This window comes from Triturus cristatus, chromosome 5_1 (genome assembly GCF_964204655.1).
Source record: "Triturus cristatus chromosome 5_1, aTriCri1.1, whole genome shotgun sequence".
NCBI classification, from domain to species: domain Eukaryota; kingdom Metazoa; phylum Chordata; class Amphibia; order Caudata; family Salamandridae; genus Triturus; species Triturus cristatus.
In genome coordinates this window covers 290,273,072-290,291,334 of record NC_140587.1, presented here as the reverse complement: position 1 = coordinate 290,291,334, position 18,263 = coordinate 290,273,072, and the positions used below count along the sequence as shown (strand labels likewise).

Sequence of the window (18,263 nt, the reverse complement as noted above, 5' to 3'; positions counted from 1 at the left end):
ACCAGTGAATTTCCTACTCCATTGTGTCAAGGGTTTTTACCGCATTTGCTAGCTATATTGAGCCTATTTCTCAGTGCCCTCCCCCAAATATGTTCATGTAATGAAAAAAGGCAGAAGTAGTCATTCAGTCAGAGAACTTTATTTTGCATTAATTAAAATGCATACAATTCCACGATTAAAACTATTTTAAACGAAATATGCATATCTATAATAAACATATAATTCATATGTTCATAATCTATAGAACAAAATATTAAAAAGTCGAATTTAATCAATGCGGCACATTTTTATCAAGTAAAAGCAATATTATGTGCCTTTTAATAAAAGATAACTGCATAAAAACCATTGAGAGTACGATCAATGCCCATACCAAAGTCTGAGCACCTGATACATGTGCCGGCACTTTAAACCAGCCGAGAGATAAGACGCAAGAACATGGCACGCATAAACATCTTCCAGTTGTTGTATTAAAAAAAGTGCCGGGCGACATTATACATTTATATTTACATAACAGTGGAACAATAAACAGTCTACCTTGTTTATCTATTTATAGAACAAAAGAATAAAATGTGCAAATTTGACTGTATGGACTTCCCATCACAAGGGCAGGGGGACAGCTGTTTCAACGAATAAGTATTGGCAGGAAAACCAAGCATGAGAGGGATATAATTCAGATGGAACCTTATCAAAACATATTGATGCTGTGTATTATGTATAAAGAACAAATAGGACTGTGCACCATAGGTCACAGAAGGTAGCGTATGATATGAAACTATAGTGCTTATATCTCTATATGTGGCCGATCTTTCCGCTGTGGCCATCGACAAAATGTTTTCTTTTAATTTAGACTTTGGTAAACTGGCATGCAGCAGCAGAGTATTGAACAGTTCACGAAGACCCAAAGCTGACAAAGTTGTTTCTACATTTGTTCAGCATTGGGATTTGTGCGTGGTCCATTTTTAAACTATCCCTCATCACTGATTGGTTAAAATTGACATTATCCCTTTTCTATATTGAATACCATTATAATAAGGGGGCCAGTTTGATCTGATCCCTGAGATAGGGTTAGCCTAATTCATTATGCCAGACATAATTTGCGCAGCTGTGGGGCACTGATCATCTTTTACGAAATGTATCCTCCGCATGCTGCAGTGAATCTACATCCGCCATTCCCCAGATCACTGCCCGCATGTTACAATCGCTTTAGCTTTGGCTAGATAAAGCTTTAAAATCTCCGGGATACGTTTGGATCCTAGTTTTTATAAAAGCTAAAAATTGCAGCAATGCTTTTTTCTACAAGATTATTAGCACCATGTCCTTCCAAGTTAATTTGCGTTCGAGAAGGACCCCAGAAGCAGATCAAGACCTTTTCCGCTAGCCGTGGAGAGGTAGGTGCTTGTTGTAGGGGACTGCTGTCCCACATCCAGTCCATGACGCTACTCACTAGAGGAGTCAGTGCCCAGTAATATGTACCTGAACGCCAGTGGCAAGAATAGCTATTAGCTCTTTCTTCTAAGTTTGTGTTGTTAGCCCCTCCTTCTCCCCTCCGACCTGACAAGGATGTGCTTTTGTGTACTGGGCTCATGTACGGTGGAGAGCCCATAGGTCTCTCCCTTGCTTTTATGTATCTCCTAAACTTGTGTGGTACTGCATAACGTTAGTGTTACTCCACGTTCTCTCCTCTTACTACATGGCTACCCATGTTGCTCTTTAGACTGACTCCTCTCACTGAAATTCTTCATAAAGCAGATGACCCTTGTAGGTAAGATTATAATCTGTTTGACACCACTTGGTACATAATATCTAATAGCTGACGCAAAAAAACACAAACTGCATAATTTATTGAATTGTAATACACCCGGGAAATGTGGCTCGTTTTGCTCATCCTTCAGTCCATATGAAACCAGTGCTGCCGCCCCTCCCCTGACTAAACAGTTCCCCAGAAAGCTATTACATGCTCACCTGTCAACAGAACTTACTGACAGAATAGGACCTTTCCTGTTGGTGGACCACTGAACACTTCCTGTTTGTCACTCCATTGACTGCAGTCCCAATGGTGCCCGGGCTGCACAAAAGCAATGCACTCTGGTACATTTCCTGACCTTATCTGTAGGAATGCCAGGAGCCCCCTGATTTACGATCTCACATTACTGCCCTAGAGTGCTCTAATTTACCCAATAACCCTTATTTATGTATTTATTTATTTATACATTTATAGAGCGCTTGGTTACACCTGACGGGTGTGTCCCCGCGCTAAAGAGATCACATGAGGGGGTGGAAGATTGCCAGCATGTCTGGTCCCTACGTGAGTGAATTGCCAGGTCTATCTTAGCTATGGTTGTACAAATATCCAGGTCTTTTGTAGCTTGCGAAATCTTCTTTCGCATACATACATTAATATTGGCATGACTGGTGTGTCCTAGCACAGCTTCTCTGGCTACCTGCCCAGCCTTGTGTTGGAATGCCATCCTGGCCTCTATTCACTGTTGCCAGACATGGAATGGGTAACCAACCATCATACGAGGCATTGCTTCACTCCTTGCCCTTTCAGGCCATTGGTCACTAATTGCACATCGTCATCCAATCTGCGTCCTTTTCACTTGCTCACAGGCTACTTAGTTCCCATCACAACAGAGTGTCTGTGGGTCCTGCCATCCTGAATGTCCTTCATTTGACTTGCTGACTCGAACATCGTTCACCAACCATTTGACTGACATATTATAGGTGAATTATGTATGAGGACTATAATTTGCTGTATGTCAACCACATTGTTTTAATTTGCATATTTCATGGGCTGTAAATGGAAAGATTTTGTAAAGAAGTGGCTCGGCTGTTAGGGTTTGCTCTCTGAGCCTGGCAGTGCACTGTATGTTCACTCCAACCTTGTTCAGCCTGTGGGTGTGTTGTATTCTTATTTGGTTACGTATGTAACATCACTGTAGTGGTTGTTGGAGTCTGGAGCTGGAAGGAGGTCTGCCGTGCCATGCTGAATAAATCTAACTTATTTTAAATTCAAGCGTTGTGAATTTAATATTAAGTTAGATTTATTCAGCATGGCACGGCAGACCTCCTTCCAGCTCCAGACTCCAACAACCACTGAGTCTTACGCTGGAACATTACAGGTGCGCTGTAGGTTCACTCCGACCTTGTTCAGCCTATGGGTGCGCTGTTTGGTCACTCAGACCTTGGGTATGCTGTATGTTCACTCAGACCTTTTTCTTCCAGGGGGTTCGCTGCATGTTCCTATGGACTTTTTTCAGCAAGGGACCATGTTTTTGTTTTGTGTTCGTGCAGCACAAGGTTTGGATTTGGAGGAAGATGCGTGTTGTGGGTTTGGTTGTAGATACTAGAAGAATAAATAGGCTTTTCTGAAAAAAGTTATTTTTTTCATAGATTAAAAGTGCTTTACAATGGTTTTGCAGAGAACAAAAGTTCATTTTGTTTCGTAACTTTAGGACGGTAGTTTGGAAGATGGGATGTAGTGTGATTCACGTTTGATGCAAATAAGCTGTTTGTTGAAGTATTTGTTTACTTTCTTTCAAGCTATTCGGGGACGGAACAGGCAGTGTGGCTGCCACCCTTGGAGGAACAAAAAATAAATAATAAATAAACAGCAGGTAAGGTGTCCTATTACCCTCTGTTTCATTTCCCCCTTTTTTCTTCTTTTGTCTCGCTCTCTCTCTGTTTTTTTATCTCTATAACTTCCAGAATTTGACTCCCTCTCCAGACTATTGTCTACGTACACAGGCTGTGATAAAAATATGAAATAAAATAAATGTGACTTTTACAAATCCTTATTTATTTTTATTCTAGGTACTTTGAGCATATTTCCTTTCATAAGTAAGTATACTCCAAGGCTGCTAATTATCTCCAGTTTCATAAATTGTACAATGATTTCTTCTTTCTGCCTCTTACTCTAAGGTTCTTAGGAATAGAAAGGGTTCTCTGGCAAAGCGCATTGCAGTGTCCGGCCTCCCCATGTTCCCGCAAACCTCCCTCTTCAATTTTTGCGTTCCCCCTAATGTGGCTGACCACTCACGTTCCCTCATACCCACCAGAAGGAGACACACTCCTCCGGGAATGTGAATGTGGTGTGGTCCTAATGCAGGTCTGGTCCCTTCCTGGGTGGGGAGGCACTGGGTCTTGAACTCTTGCCTCCCATGTGGCTCAGCAGTTCCTTGCCACAAAGTAAGTCCTTATCTTCCCCACAAATAGAAATTGTGAATACCAATGAGCTAAGTGAGCACCACCTCAGCAAACTGTGGCATTTAAAGCAGTGATTTCAACAAGGCCAATTCCTCTGCTCAATAAAATGTCCTTCATGGACTGCGGGAATAAGGAATAGATGATCCTCTAAGTGGACAGGGGAGTAAATCATATCTAGTAATTCATTAAAGTTGTTACGAATATCTTACTGTGGCGTCTGCCATTGTCACAGAAAGAGTAAATTGTTGGAGTTGGATGCTTCTCAGAACCTGTGTCGCAATGTATGTGTAACTTGTTTCTTTCTTCAGTAATCACTCATTTGTTCTCACAACCTTGAGTTCCAGTGGTTCCAAGTTCCCTATCTACACAGTTCCCAAGAGCAGTTTCACCCCTTTCACAAATGCAACTCAAGCTGATTTCTCACCTCATTTCTGTAAATGCGTTGTTTCTGCAAAGAAACTGGTAATAAAAATGATTTCTTTAAGTTCATTTACAATCTCTAACTCTATTTCTACAGGTCACTGAAACTTGAACCGAAAACGAAATGTATTTTAGTGAAACACAATGAAAAGGATTATTTTAAAGAAAGTAAAACATTCAACATTCTAGAGTAATAAAAAGAAATGCATTCTTTGTGCCAGGAATGGTAAGGAACGTGGAGAAAAAGGAACTGCTGAATCTCAAAGTGATTTCTCACATTTCTTATTTTCATTATAAATTGCCAAGTCCCTAAAGTAAAATGGTTTGAAACAATTACTGAATTTACCATTTCAAAGTATGTATGAAATAGGAACATGGGCGACAATTGAAATCTCCTCAGTGCACTTGAGAGCAAACTAATCAGTGTTGTAAATTTAATTTAATGGTATATGAGGCATGCCTTGGAGACCTAAACGCCTCTCCAATAAAGCAGTATTCATATACATGATGTAACAGAATTGTATGCACGCCAATCGGCTCAATTTAAAAAAACTATCTTTTGTCTACATCGCCTTTGATTTAAGAGTGGAGAAAAATTGTTTAAAAGAAAGAAAGAAAGTAATTGTGAAAACTCTTTCACTGTTGTCACTACAGCAAAATCGCTGGATTATCATTTTTAATATAGAAAGATATTTTCCACCAACTCTTAAACAACTCGAACCAACCCAAGAGGCAAAGTGTCCCGGACCGCCAAAGTCTATTATGTGCCTGCTGTGACTTTAGCCTCATACCAAAAAAAGTTTGTACTGGGATAGGAAGCTTAAACGGGCCCAGTGTTACTCTACTGATAATTCGTATAATTAAGGTGGCATGTCATAATGTCCGATCATTACTTGAATGAATAAATGTATCTAACATGTGAGCACTAAACCCCAAAGACCTCAACAGTGCTTTTAAAATGCCCAAATCAAATGCGATAAACTGGAGTCATAAAATGAGTCTAATTCTACTTGAGAGCACTCACCTAGACATAACTTGGAGAAAATAGCTCAACAAGGGGCTCCTCTGTGAACATTTTTAAGACAAGTTAGATAGGCTGCCATTAATGGTAGGAAAAATGATCTCCAGATAAAAGCTATTATTAGTTAAATACAAATGTTTGGTAGAGTGTGTTCAGTGTATTGTAGAAGTTAATACTGAGTGTAACATAAACAGGTGTAGACTTTGAAATCAGATTCAGTCTTACCATGGCATGTATCCAGGAACAAACCCAGCGTGGAGATGGATACATCTCGAATAAGAGCAATGAATGTGAGAACAGCTTTAGTTATCGGTCGCACCTCACTAAACACGAGAGAACTCACACTGGACAAAAACCTTATCAGTGCTCTGAATGTCAGAAAAGCTTTAGTCAGAAAGTGACTCTTACTCAACATGAGAGAACACACACTGGTCAAAGGCCTTATCAGTGCTCTGAATGCTGGAAAAGTTTTAGTCAGAAATCTGTTCTCACTCGACATGAGAGCACGCATACTGGGCACAAACCTTATCAGTGCTCTGAATGCTGGAAAAGCTTTAGCCGGAAATCTGGTCTCACTCAACATGAGAGAACCCATACTGGGCACAAACCTTATCAGTGCTCTGAGTGCCAAAAAAGCTTCAGTTTGAAATCTGGTCTCACTCAACATGAGAGAACCCATACTGGGTATAAACCATATCAGTGCTCTGAGTGCCAAAAAAGCTTTTGTAAGAAATCCACTCTCATTCAACATGTCAGAACTCACACTGATCAAAAACTATATCAGTGCTCTGAATGCCAGAAAAGCTTCAGTCAGAAAATGTATCTTACACAACATGAGAGAACACACACTGGTCAAAGAACGTATCAGTGCCTTGAATGGCAGAACAGTTTTACTCGCAAATCCTATCTCATTCAACATGTGAGAATCCTCAGTGGCCACAAACCTTATCAATGCTCTGAGTGTCAAAAAAGATTCAGTGAGAAATCTGGTCTTATTCGACATGAGAGAGTCCATACTGGGTACAAACCATATCAGTGCTCTGAATGTTGGAAAAGCTTCAGTCAGAAAATTAATCTTACTCAACATGAGAGAACTCACACTGGACAAAAACCGTATCAGTGCTCTGAATGCCAAAAAAGCTTCAGTCTGAAATCTGGTCTCACTCAGCATGAGAGAACTCACACTGGCCAAAAACCATATCAGTGCTCCGAATGCCAGAAATGTTTCAGTCAAAAAACGAATCTTACTCAACATGAGAGAACACACAGCGGTCAAAGACCTTACCAGTGCTCTGAATGCTGCAAAAGCTTCAGTCATCAAACTGGTCTCACTCAACATGAGAGAACTCACACTGGGCAAAAACCATATCAGTGCTCTGAATGTTGGAAATGCTTCAGTCAGAAATATGTTCTTGCTCAACATGAGAGAACGCACACTGGACAAATGCCGTATCAGTGCTCTGAATGCCAAAAACGTTTCTGTCACAGATCCAGTTTAACTCTGCATGAGAGAATCCACACTGGGCTGAAACCGTATCAGTGCTCTGAATGTCAAAAAAGCTTCAGACAGAAATGTGGTCTTACTCAACATCAGAGAACTCACACTGGACAAAGCCCTTATCAGTGCTCTGAATGCTGGAAAAGCTTCAGTCACAAAAATGGTCTTGCTCAACATGAGAGAACTCACACTGGACAAATGCCTTATCCGTGCTCTGAATGCCAAAAACGGTTCTGTCACAGATCCAGATTAACTCTGCATGAGAGAATCCACACTGGGCTGAAACCGTATCAGTGCTCTGAATGTCAAAAAAGCTTCAGTCAGAAATATGGTCTTACTCGACATGAGAGAACTCACACAGGACAAAAACCTTATCAGTGCTCTGAATGCTGGAAAACCTTCACTTCAAAATTTGGTCTCACTCAACATGAGAGAACTCACACTGGGCAAAAACCTTATCAGTGCTCTGAATGCTGGAAAACCTTCACTCAGAAATATGGTCTCACTCAACATGAGAGAACTCACACTGGACCAAAAAACATCACTGATCTGAATGACTGATCTGTTGCAGATCCGGTTTAACTCTAGATGAGAAAATACATGCTGGACTGAAACCTCATCAGTGCTCTGAAGGCCAGATACGCTCCAGTCAGAAATAAACTCTCACGAAACATGAAAGAACTCACTCTGGTTGAAGACCTTATCAGTTCTCTCAATGCTTGAAAAGATTCAGTCAGAAAATAAATCTCACTAGACATTAGAGAACTCACACTGGACAAAAACCTTATCAATGAATGCCAGAAAAGATTCAGTCTGAAAGCTAATAACATTTGACATAAGTGAATCCACACTGGGTAAAAACCTTATCATTGGTCTAAATGCCAGGAAAATAGCAGTCAGAGATTCAGTTTGTTTCAAAATGAGAGAACCATCAAGCAGAACAAAAATATCGGTGCTCACATTGTGACAAAAATTAGTTGTAAATGCAACCTGTCTGCATGAGAGGGACAATATGGGACACTAAAGGTGCTCACTGTCATCCCTTGGGAGTAGGTTTCAGCATCGCAAAACCTTCATATGAAGCAGCCACAAAGATCCCAAGCCATTGATTGTCTTAATAACTGTCTTGTTAGAAAAACACACACAAGAGATGAACATGCTTCAATTAATCTTATTCCTTCGTAAGTATCTCTAGCTTCATTCCATTCATTGTGTTTTGCTCCCTGTCTGCCAATGAGCCATGGCTCTTGCCCACAATGTCCAGTCAATCCTGAACTTTGAGGCCATGCCCCTATGTTCGAGAGTACAAGTAACCTCAAACTGTTTCCAGCCACATGAGCCTCACCAGGGAGCTGCAACATGAGTCCCTTTGTCGTAGGTCTCTATGGGACCAACGTCTGTTTATGTCTGTGTAAATCAGGGCTGATCTTTGAGAAAAACTAAAGCTAATGGAAGGACTGGTAGTTAATCTCTGCAACATTCCACTAGGTCCTTCTCCAGTCTAACTACAGACAAGGCCAACCATATGTAAACCATTCTTGCCAACACCCTAAGTAGTCCTTAACACTTCTCTTCAGAGGGGGCACAGCCTGGTATTACAAAGATTCACTTTAGTGGCCTCTTTCCATGTTCTTATTGCTACATATAGAACCTGCTTCCCATCTGCTGAGCAAAGTTTTGCGAGCTTTAGAATCACATCAGCTACATCTAGTAGAGTCTCACAAATAATCTGGCCTATTCATAAACTTCAATAGGACAACTAAAGGACTACAAAATGCTATTCACAAACCTAGTTGTGGGGGTTTCCCTCTCCTATCATTGTCTGTGTGTAGATCTCTGCCTCAACTACGGAGTCTCCTTGCACTTAGGTATATGTTTTAGTAGTAAATGCGGGTAGGACAGAGGGGAGTGACATGCAAATGGGAAATACTTTTGACTAAAGGGGAGGAAGGAGGGATTTCAGAAGGGACATGCACTCACTCACAAAAGTGTATGCCCATTGCTACTCACGAACGGAACTTCTAAAGTAAAGTTACTGCAGGCATAATGGACCCAAACAGAGTTAGAAGTGTACTCCAGCTTAGAGCTGGAGTATGTCCAGCACCACACATGGCCATACACTGGTACTGCAGCACCGTCCCGTAGAAAATAATAGAACTATGCACTTTGAATATAACCCCATATAAATAATGCTAAATTAAATTATTTAAACTAGTTAAAAAAATTACTATAGCTGTTATTTAATAATAAATATCTAAATATAAAATATTTTTTTTAAAATACTTTTATTCTTTTTTCTCAGTTAAATACTTTTTTTCTTTTTTGTCCTTCTATCACCCCAGCTGTTGCAATCTCAGGTGACCCCTTGGAGCAGACCACGCACCTTCTGCATAGAAACTTCCCAGCCACACCAACCTGGGCTTACACACCCAAATCTTTGGTGCCTAGGTGTAATCATCGGACTGCTCCATTCCTCTAAACCGACACATCGCTCCACCTAAGAAAGTCTGTCCATATATTATCCGTTCTGCCAGAGGTACAGCCCAAGTCCATCTTGCAATACCACCACACAGATTCAAGCCAGTCCTCAGGGTGGAGGCCTGCTGCACCCACCCAATGCTTGCATTTCTCTCTTCTCGCAAAAAGCATCAAGAAAAAAGCAAGCCCCTCTGCATCCTGCCCAACAGGCTAAGTGACTCTTTAGCAAGTCCCATCAGCACCAACACTAGGCTTATCACAATCCTAAAACCTGGAATATCCCCTATAATGTTGCTCACATTGTTCCAGAATCCAGTGATGGAAGGACACATAGCAAACATATGCACGTCATTTGCTTAAGGATGACCGCATGCTTTACACTTTGGAATCGGAAAATGCACAAATATAGTCAATCTCTGAGGTGTCCAGTATATTCTATTCATGGTACAAAAATGATTCTTTTTTAGGTTGGCTGGCAATCATAGAATATAATAGATTCAAAGAGGTTTGCGATACATATGGGAACTCGGAATCTGGAATCACACCCTTCCAAGTCTCACACAGTACCTCTGCAATTCCATCATCAGCTTCCAAGAGCTTCCGAAACCATATGGAGACCTCCTTGCTTAATGGATGCATAACTTGCAGCAATGCTTCAACCTCCTAGGGACCACCAATCTCTGAACTCGCACTCCAATACCAAGAGGTGAGCTGTATATACTTTAATCTAAATAGGGAGCCCCCTGTGTTTGCCTTAAGGATTTCCCAGGGCAGAAGCCCTTGCACTGTAAAGAGATCCCCCAACTGGTTATCCCGGCCTCCCTCAGAGGAAGACTCAACCTATCCAACAAACATTCTGTGGTGCCAAACTGGGGAAAAGTCGTAGTACCTGATGCCAGGAATCTTTCTCGCCCTGTACCAGAGAAGAAGTGCAGCTTTTAAAACTTTCTTGAAAAACGTCGGAGCCCAAAATTTATATAAAAAGCCTGTGGGTACCAGCCCTACCACCATCTCTTATAGTATGTGCAACTATCTGGTGTCCCAAAAAGCATCCTACAGTTTTTGAATTGGAAAGCCAGTTTCTTCAAACTCCTACTTAACGTTTTTCAGGAGAACCTAGCTCTCCCCGGGGCCCAGATAAAGCTAGTGATTTTCCCCTGTATTTTTTCTACATTTTCTTTAGGAAACGTAAGTGGATACAAATAAAAAGAAAGGTGAACCTAGGTAAAACTGACATGTTAATCAGGTTCACTCACCCATAGATCGATAATGGCAAGTTTCTCCACCTTATTAGGAGCCTATCAATCTCTTTTGCCACCCATCCTAAATTATGTGCTGGAACCTCCCCCTAATGCATGAACTATTGAAATGCCCAAGTCCCTAAACTCTGTCACCACCCAATCCTAGTAAGTAATATACCAGCACGTAAACTCTGACAAAGTTGTATTTTCAGCATAACCTCACAGTGCTCCAAATTCTTCTGCTAACTTTTCCTACCCTGGGGAATAGATTGAAAAGGGTCTATTGTGTAAATTATTAAATCATCTGCGTAGAGCACTATCTTATTGTTTAGTTGTACAGAAAAAGGGATTACCTGGGGGTCTCTTCTAAGCAACTGGGTAAATGGTTTGATATAAATATCAAACAAGCGGAGAGAGAGGGCACCCTTGCCTCGTACCACGGGTAATCCTAAAACTCTCTGTCAGAGCACCTTTAAATAAAATTTGTGCTGATGAGTTTGCATACATTCTCTTAAGGGTCAAAATAAAACACGGGCTAAACTCTAATGCGACTAAGACCTCCCAAAAGTAAACCCAACAAACCCGGTCAAAGACCTTGGTCCCATCTATTGTGGCAACAGCCAATCGAGTCGAATGCCCCATGGCCAGGTCAATGCACCCCATTAATTGCTGTGTGACATCATGAATTTGGCGCTTAGGGACAAACCCTTTCTGATCTGGATGGATAAGTTGTGGAGCTGCAGTAGCTAACTTACTTGCTAAAATACTAGTGAAAACCTTATAATCAGCATTCAAAAGAAACTGGTCGATATGAATCTGCCTTCTTTGGGTCTTTACCAGAAATCAACACTAACGTGGCTTCCTTCCATGACTCTGGGATCTGGGCATTCTCAAAGTATATAGCATTAAACAACTTCCATCAGAACGGGATTACCACCTTCTTAAATATCTTGTATAGCTCAGAGGGGATGACATAAGGCCCTGCCACTTTCCCATTCTTAGGTCAACTCAGATGTTCTCAAACTTCAGACTCCTTAATTTGTGCCTCAAGAGACTCCCTCCCTATCTCAGACAGCCCCGGGAGGGATCTATCCCGGATCCATCCCCTAAGACCCTCCAGGTCTGGAGAGATCGCCTCCGTATATAGAGTAGAAAAAAGAGAGACCAGATGATCTTGCATCTCACACGCATTTTTAGAGACGTTACCCTGAGAGTTTATACTTCACTGCTTGATATTATTCCGGACCCGCTCTGATCTAAATTTCCAAGTTGGAGTGCTCCTGCTCTCTCCCCATACTCGAAGACCTTCATACTCTTTGCTTGCCACCTATCCCTACATTTAATTTCCAGCTTGAGCTTGAACTTTAGACGGGCATCCTCTAGCCTCATTCTGGCTTTATCCCCGCCCTGGGAAGAACTTTGCGCCTGCATTGCTGCCTCCAACATCCCAATTTCCTGCTTTAGGGTGATACATTCCGCTCTCTGCCCTATTCTTGGCATAGCCCACATTTAGCAAGACTCGTCTTATAAAAGCTTTAAATGTTTCCCACACTGTTGTAAGGGTGGCTGACCACATATTGTCAGCAAAAAAGTAATTGCTAGCCACTTCCAGGGTAAAGATTACTTCAGCGTCCCGGAGAAGGGCATGATTAACCATCCACCTAGGGTTCTGCCTGTATACTGAACGCTGGAAAACCATAGTTACAGGTGAATGGTCAGAAATGTGTCCTGGCCGATGATTAATTCTTTTAACCTTTTCTGTGATTGCAGTATCCACAAAGAAATAGTCTAGCCTAGAAAAGTGGCCATATTTCTTACTATGAAATGTGTAACCCCTCACCTGGCCCTTTTGGTGATGCCACACATCGACCAACCCCAAACCTTGGAGCATATTCCTTAGTGCCTGCCTAGTTTTAGGTGTAGAGATGCTCTCCTTGTAGATCTATTTAGAGTAGGATCAAGCAGTGTTAAAATCCCGCCCCAAAACTATTGGTTAATGTGGCCTCCAACAAACTCCAGGGTCGCGAGATATAAGAGGTCATCAGCATTCAGGCCATAAAGGCCCCCACAGACAAATTCATAGTTGGAGCAACTTATACCCGCCAGGACCCATCTACTGGAACTATCCGTTTTCGACTGTAGCATCTCCTATCAGCTCTTTTCCTCAAAAGAATGGCAATGCCCTTACAGAATTCTGCGTGATCCGAAACTGAAAAACTCTCAATCCATCTGCACTTTGAATATGGTTGTCTACTCTCTATTGCTGATAAGGGGATCTCCTGTAGGATTATTATGTGAGCCCTATTTTCATCAAGATATCGGAGTACCAGCCTCTGCACTCCCTTTGATCTAAGACCGTTAACATTCAAGGTTAAGAAGCATATCTCCTTATCCTTTCCCATTATCTTTCAGGACAAACCACCTATAAATATAAGAGCAATAAAAACCACTATCTGGGGATATTGAGGACTTTTTTTGTTTTTTTTCCACTGTTACCCACCAAGTGCCCTCTTCCACAGACGACCCCTGAGGAACCCTCCCTCTGCTGTTTGTCATTTATGAAATGCCATTGGGCTTGCTTGGGTGGGGGGCCAAAACACACATACAACAACACACACATAAATCTAGTACATCCCTCGACTTTCCATCCTGTCTCTCCACCGCTCCCTACTACTTATGATTCCTGATTCTATCAATCAGACCGTCCACCTCTTTAGGAGTGCGATAATTATACATCTGGCTGTTCCACATTATACGCAGCATTGGGGAACTTTAACTGTGCCTCAGCCCCTAGTTTATGAAACTCATCCAACCTTTTACTAAGCTTCCACTGCCGCTGGTCAGTGACCTTGCGGACATCGGACCTAATAGTAAAGGAGTTATCCTTAGTAGAACATGGGCCCAACTTCAGAGCTATGCCCAAGATAGTCTCCTTCACCATATAAGTAAGAAAATTCACAAGAATCTCCAAAGGTTTCTGACGGGTTTCTTTTAAATGGTTCCCTATGCACTCTTTGGATCTCCAGTTCTAGGTTAATGTTGGATTTGTCCTTTAGGACTGTGTCTCGTAATAATGCTACCACAAAGGACTTCATATCAGCTGCTTACTCCATCTCTGGGACATTCAGAATCCGGAGGTTGTTTCTCCTCAAATGGTTCTCGATCCTTTCTAAATTCTCCCTCAGGCCTTGATTCTGTTGCTTTAGCAGTGAGATTTTGCTTGCATTTTTCTGTACATCTTTCTTGACCTATGACACTTCCTCCTCAAGAACTTTACTTCGAGCAGCAACTTCATCCAATTTTTGGCTCAGGGCTATACAGGAGGCCTGTATCCCAGACTGATTGGCCTCGGAGACCTCAAATCTGTTTTCAATCTCAGTCCTTAGACTCAGTAGTATAGTGGATAACGACGACTCCTCCTGTATACCTGCTACCTCTTACCTATCCACCCTGTCATTCTCGCCGGGAAATTTCTGGATGGCGACTTTATCACCTGATCTGCTTCATCCTTCTCCCCTGGACTTTCAAAAGAGGCAAGCACCTCAAACCTATTCGTAGTAGTAATCTGTGTGGATGACTGTGCAGATGACCGAGTGCCCCATTCTTATCCAGCCCTACTGCTATAATAGAAGCATCCCAAAAATGTGTATCTGCTCCTTGCATGTTTTGATTTTGATTTTGCGCTGTTGGAGCCATTACTCTAAAATAACAATTTAGGGGTCACTCTTATCTGGGTGGCAGGAATTTTCCTCCCCCTAATGCCTGGTGTTTTATTGACCTGTTGAGAAGGTTTTCCAAGTTTTTCAAGCTTTGATTTCGGCCATCCCATAGCTCCCCCAACAGTACTACAATGGGGATTAGCTGTACTTTCAGGGACTACCCCCAAGGGGTCCACATCTACACTTACCCCTGTACTACTGACAGTATGAGCACGAAGTGCGTACCTTGATTTCCCTCCTGGTCTGTAACTAATCTGATCCATAGACCTAGGGGGCTGATGCTGTTACTGGTTTTGATGTCTCTGCTGCTCCCAGCACTTTTGTTTCTTAGTTGCCTCGAATTTGTTCCATCTCCTCAGTCCTTCCACTTGCCTTGTTCTTCCAGCAAGCTGAGGGCTAGTGCTGTGTGGAACACTGCCTTTTTTCCCCCAGACCTCCTCAGCTCCTTGCCTTGCCTGCCCTGCCGGACGTTTGCTGACTCTTTCCCTCAGAACCCGGGAGAGAGTCGTTCTGCCCCGCTGGAGCTCCCGCACGGCAAGCTCCCAGTGCGAGATTGCTGTGCACTTTTTTTTTTGCAGAGATTTATATAGTGTGAACTTGACCCAAATCCAAACGGGTATCAGAGCGCTTTACATAGCACCAGTTACGTTACATGAGGACACACATTCATTTTTTTTGTTAGGCACGGGGAGATTAAGTGATTTGCTCATAATCACAGGATGTTCAGCATCATTACAGAGACTCGAACCCAGTTCCCCAGGTCCGAGGTCGAGCGCCCTAGCCGTTAGGCCAACTCCTCTCTGGCTTTGTCCTAGAGGGCAAGATAGATTCCCCCAGCATCGGGTGAAAGTGAAAACAACCCAAAAGGAGCAATGAATTTTATACCATCAGCGGGAAAAGCAGCACAGGAAAAATAAAAAATGCGGCAACACACAATTCAAAAAAACGCCCTGCAGGTAGGACGGTCTTTTTCCCTTTACCGCCTCATCATCTCATGTCGCGAGGGACGGGAGTCGAGGGCACTGCTCACTCCTCAACCCCCGGGCGCCCGCGACCGACTATTAAGCAGCCGCCATGTTCCTCCTCCCCCCTCTCATTTAAATACTAATGTAGCATTTGTTTTTATTATAATTAAGTTTGCTTTAATTCTGTACATCACGTTTAATAATTAAAACAGTAAAAATTTTACTTTAGGTAGAGAGTTTTTTTAATGTAAACTTAAATATAATTTAAATTGAATGTATTCAAAATAATTACGTTTCAAATGTAAAATAAGTTATTGAGGCTATAACATGTAAATATTTATAGTAATATTTTTCACATTTAATACATTTTTGTACTTCTTCCTATACTTCACTGTAGAGAGATCTCTGCCACCAGCAAATATCCAGGGAAAAGCTAAAAAGTGAATTACATTTTTTAAAATATATATTTTTGTTAAATATTGACTTAAATTTAGTTTTATATATATTTTACATGCAAACAAAATAGAAAAATGCTACAGGTGTATTAAAATATTTTTCATTAAATATTTGATTAAATTAATTAAATTAAATACAAATTTTATTGCAAAGATTGTTTTAAATAAAACTCCTAAAGTGAAATGTTTGTATTTATATTCTATGTATATGAACTCAAACTTACAAACAGTTAAGTTTTGAATTAATGGAAATTGAAATTATTAACAAAGGTTTTTTAACATAGTTTACCATGAAATAATTATTTAAAATGTTATAATGTTTTAATATTCTATTGAATTTATTTGTATTTTTTAAAATGCAAAATAGATTATTATAATTCAAGATTATTTCCTAGCGATTCCATTTTAAGCCTCTGCCTCCATTATATTCTATGAGAAGATGTTGCAGTACCAGTTGGTGGCAATGGGCATTGCTGGACTTACTACTGCTCCTATTTGGTGGTAGTAACTTTCACTCATAAATTTGGCTCCACCACCCTTCAGGGAGCAGAGTCCTGCAAATTTACCATTTTTAATAACTTTACGCATGTAAATGCTGAATAGCACAAAAGTAGCAAAGTTACATAAAAATCTATGAGTAATCTTGCATGTGCAGATTACTCGTGGGTGTAAATCACTGTTGCAAATAGACTCCAACGTGTCCAACTCAACACAAGTGGTAAATCTGAAGTGGATGCTGGTACTTGGTCCTGCTATTGGTGCAAATTGGAAGATCCGGCTCAAACACCAGAGCACTTGTCTGAGGCATTTGTTTGACTGAGGAGCGGCAAAAAATAACTTGAAGTATTATTTCTGTACTTGCTACATCATTGGGCCTAGTGGGATTCTTGTCCCAAGTATTTAATGTTACAGTGCTAGGATCGTTAAATTCCTCCATGTTGTTAACCCTGTTATCAGTATTTACTTTTATATTTTCCCTTTTCTATCTTTTACTTGATTTTGTTGTGTTTACCATTGCATGGGTACTAAAGTTAGTTTGCTGTTAATTGGTTCTGAGGTACCCTTATCCTATGTGTACATTTTGATACCATGAACAGTTTTTACTCTCGCTGTACAGCTGCAATGTAAGCACAGAGAGCCCAAAACCTCAGCGTTCTGCACCTTGATCTGCCTTCATCTGTATGCTACCTTTCACTTGAATAACTGAGCTATAGCTCCAATCAGTGATCGACCTTTGAATCTGCTGTGATATCCCTTGATGGGTACAAGTTTCATGTTCTAATCATCAGGGTGAGCTCCAGTTTGCTGCTTCTTCTCACCCCACTTTCTGTGCTCGGATCATCAACTTCACACCATCGCCATAACCTTTGAAGCTCCAAAACTTTGCTGCTGTATTGACTGCCTGAAGTTTCACACATTTTGATGGCCATAGATTCGGGTTCTACTTGATGACCCAACTTTACTTTGTGGGCATTTTGCACTTCAAGCCACCTCTTTGCAGCCTGTCACCTTCTGAGACTGATTCAGCCCAAAACATTGCATCAAATTCAAGTGTTAACCATCACCGGAGACTAGACTTACCAGTGCCTTCAACACTAAATCAGTGGATCTGCTTTTTTTTTATTATTCCTTTGCCTTTTTATTTGTTTTGAGTACATGACTAACAGTATCATTTATTTCCTTTAGGACAGTTGTTTTTGCTAATTAATAATCCTTAAACCACAGACCTCCCTTTGATTTTGTTTCTGAGTAATTATTAAATATTCTTGTTTTTCTAAACTTGATTTGAATCTTTAAGTTCTATGTCTCTTTTTACTACAATGTATTGAAATTTGTGATTTCCACTGTTTTGCTTCACCTTTGAGCGTGCCTTTGGCCTTACTGCTCACCCCACGTTACCAAAAGTGAGCTAAGGGCACTTAAGTGGAAGATGCATGTACCTTTGCTGACCAAAGTATGTGAAAAGCAAAGCAGGCTGATTCCAGGAAGCAGAGGACCTGTACTGTCTTAGGTGGAATCTGCACCGACTAGATGTAAAAAATAAAAACCATGAGGGGAGCTGTTGGTAGCTGTGCCCCCAAAAGTTGAGACTGGCACCCTCTCTCAAACAGTTGTAAGAGCTAAAAATGCTACCCAGCATACACTCAGGTCTCAGCAACTAAGACTGCCCGTTCTCATCATACAGTACTCACACTGATACCTAAATCACTTTGCTTTGTGCTGTGTACAAGCACTTTACATAAACAAGTTGTGTTTTACT

At 41.2% G+C, this 18,263-nt stretch overlaps 1 protein-coding gene across 1 annotated transcript in view; it reads left to right on the top strand.

Annotated features, from left to right (window-relative positions):
* Positions 1-17,787, top strand: part of LOC146830797 (uncharacterized) — a 115,221-nt gene extending 97,434 nt beyond the window's left edge. Inside the window, exons 3-5 of the mRNA XM_085604959.1 lie at positions 3,544-3,617; positions 3,814-3,840; positions 4,724-17,787. Of these exons, the coding sequence (XP_085461085.1) occupies positions 5,874-7,706 (1,833 nt within the window). The 5' untranslated portion in view covers positions 3,544-3,617; positions 3,814-3,840; positions 4,724-5,873 and the 3' untranslated portion in view covers positions 7,707-17,787. The remainder of the gene's footprint in view (positions 1-3,543; positions 3,618-3,813; positions 3,841-4,723) is intronic.
* The last annotated feature ends 476 nt before the right edge of the window (positions 17,788-18,263 follow it).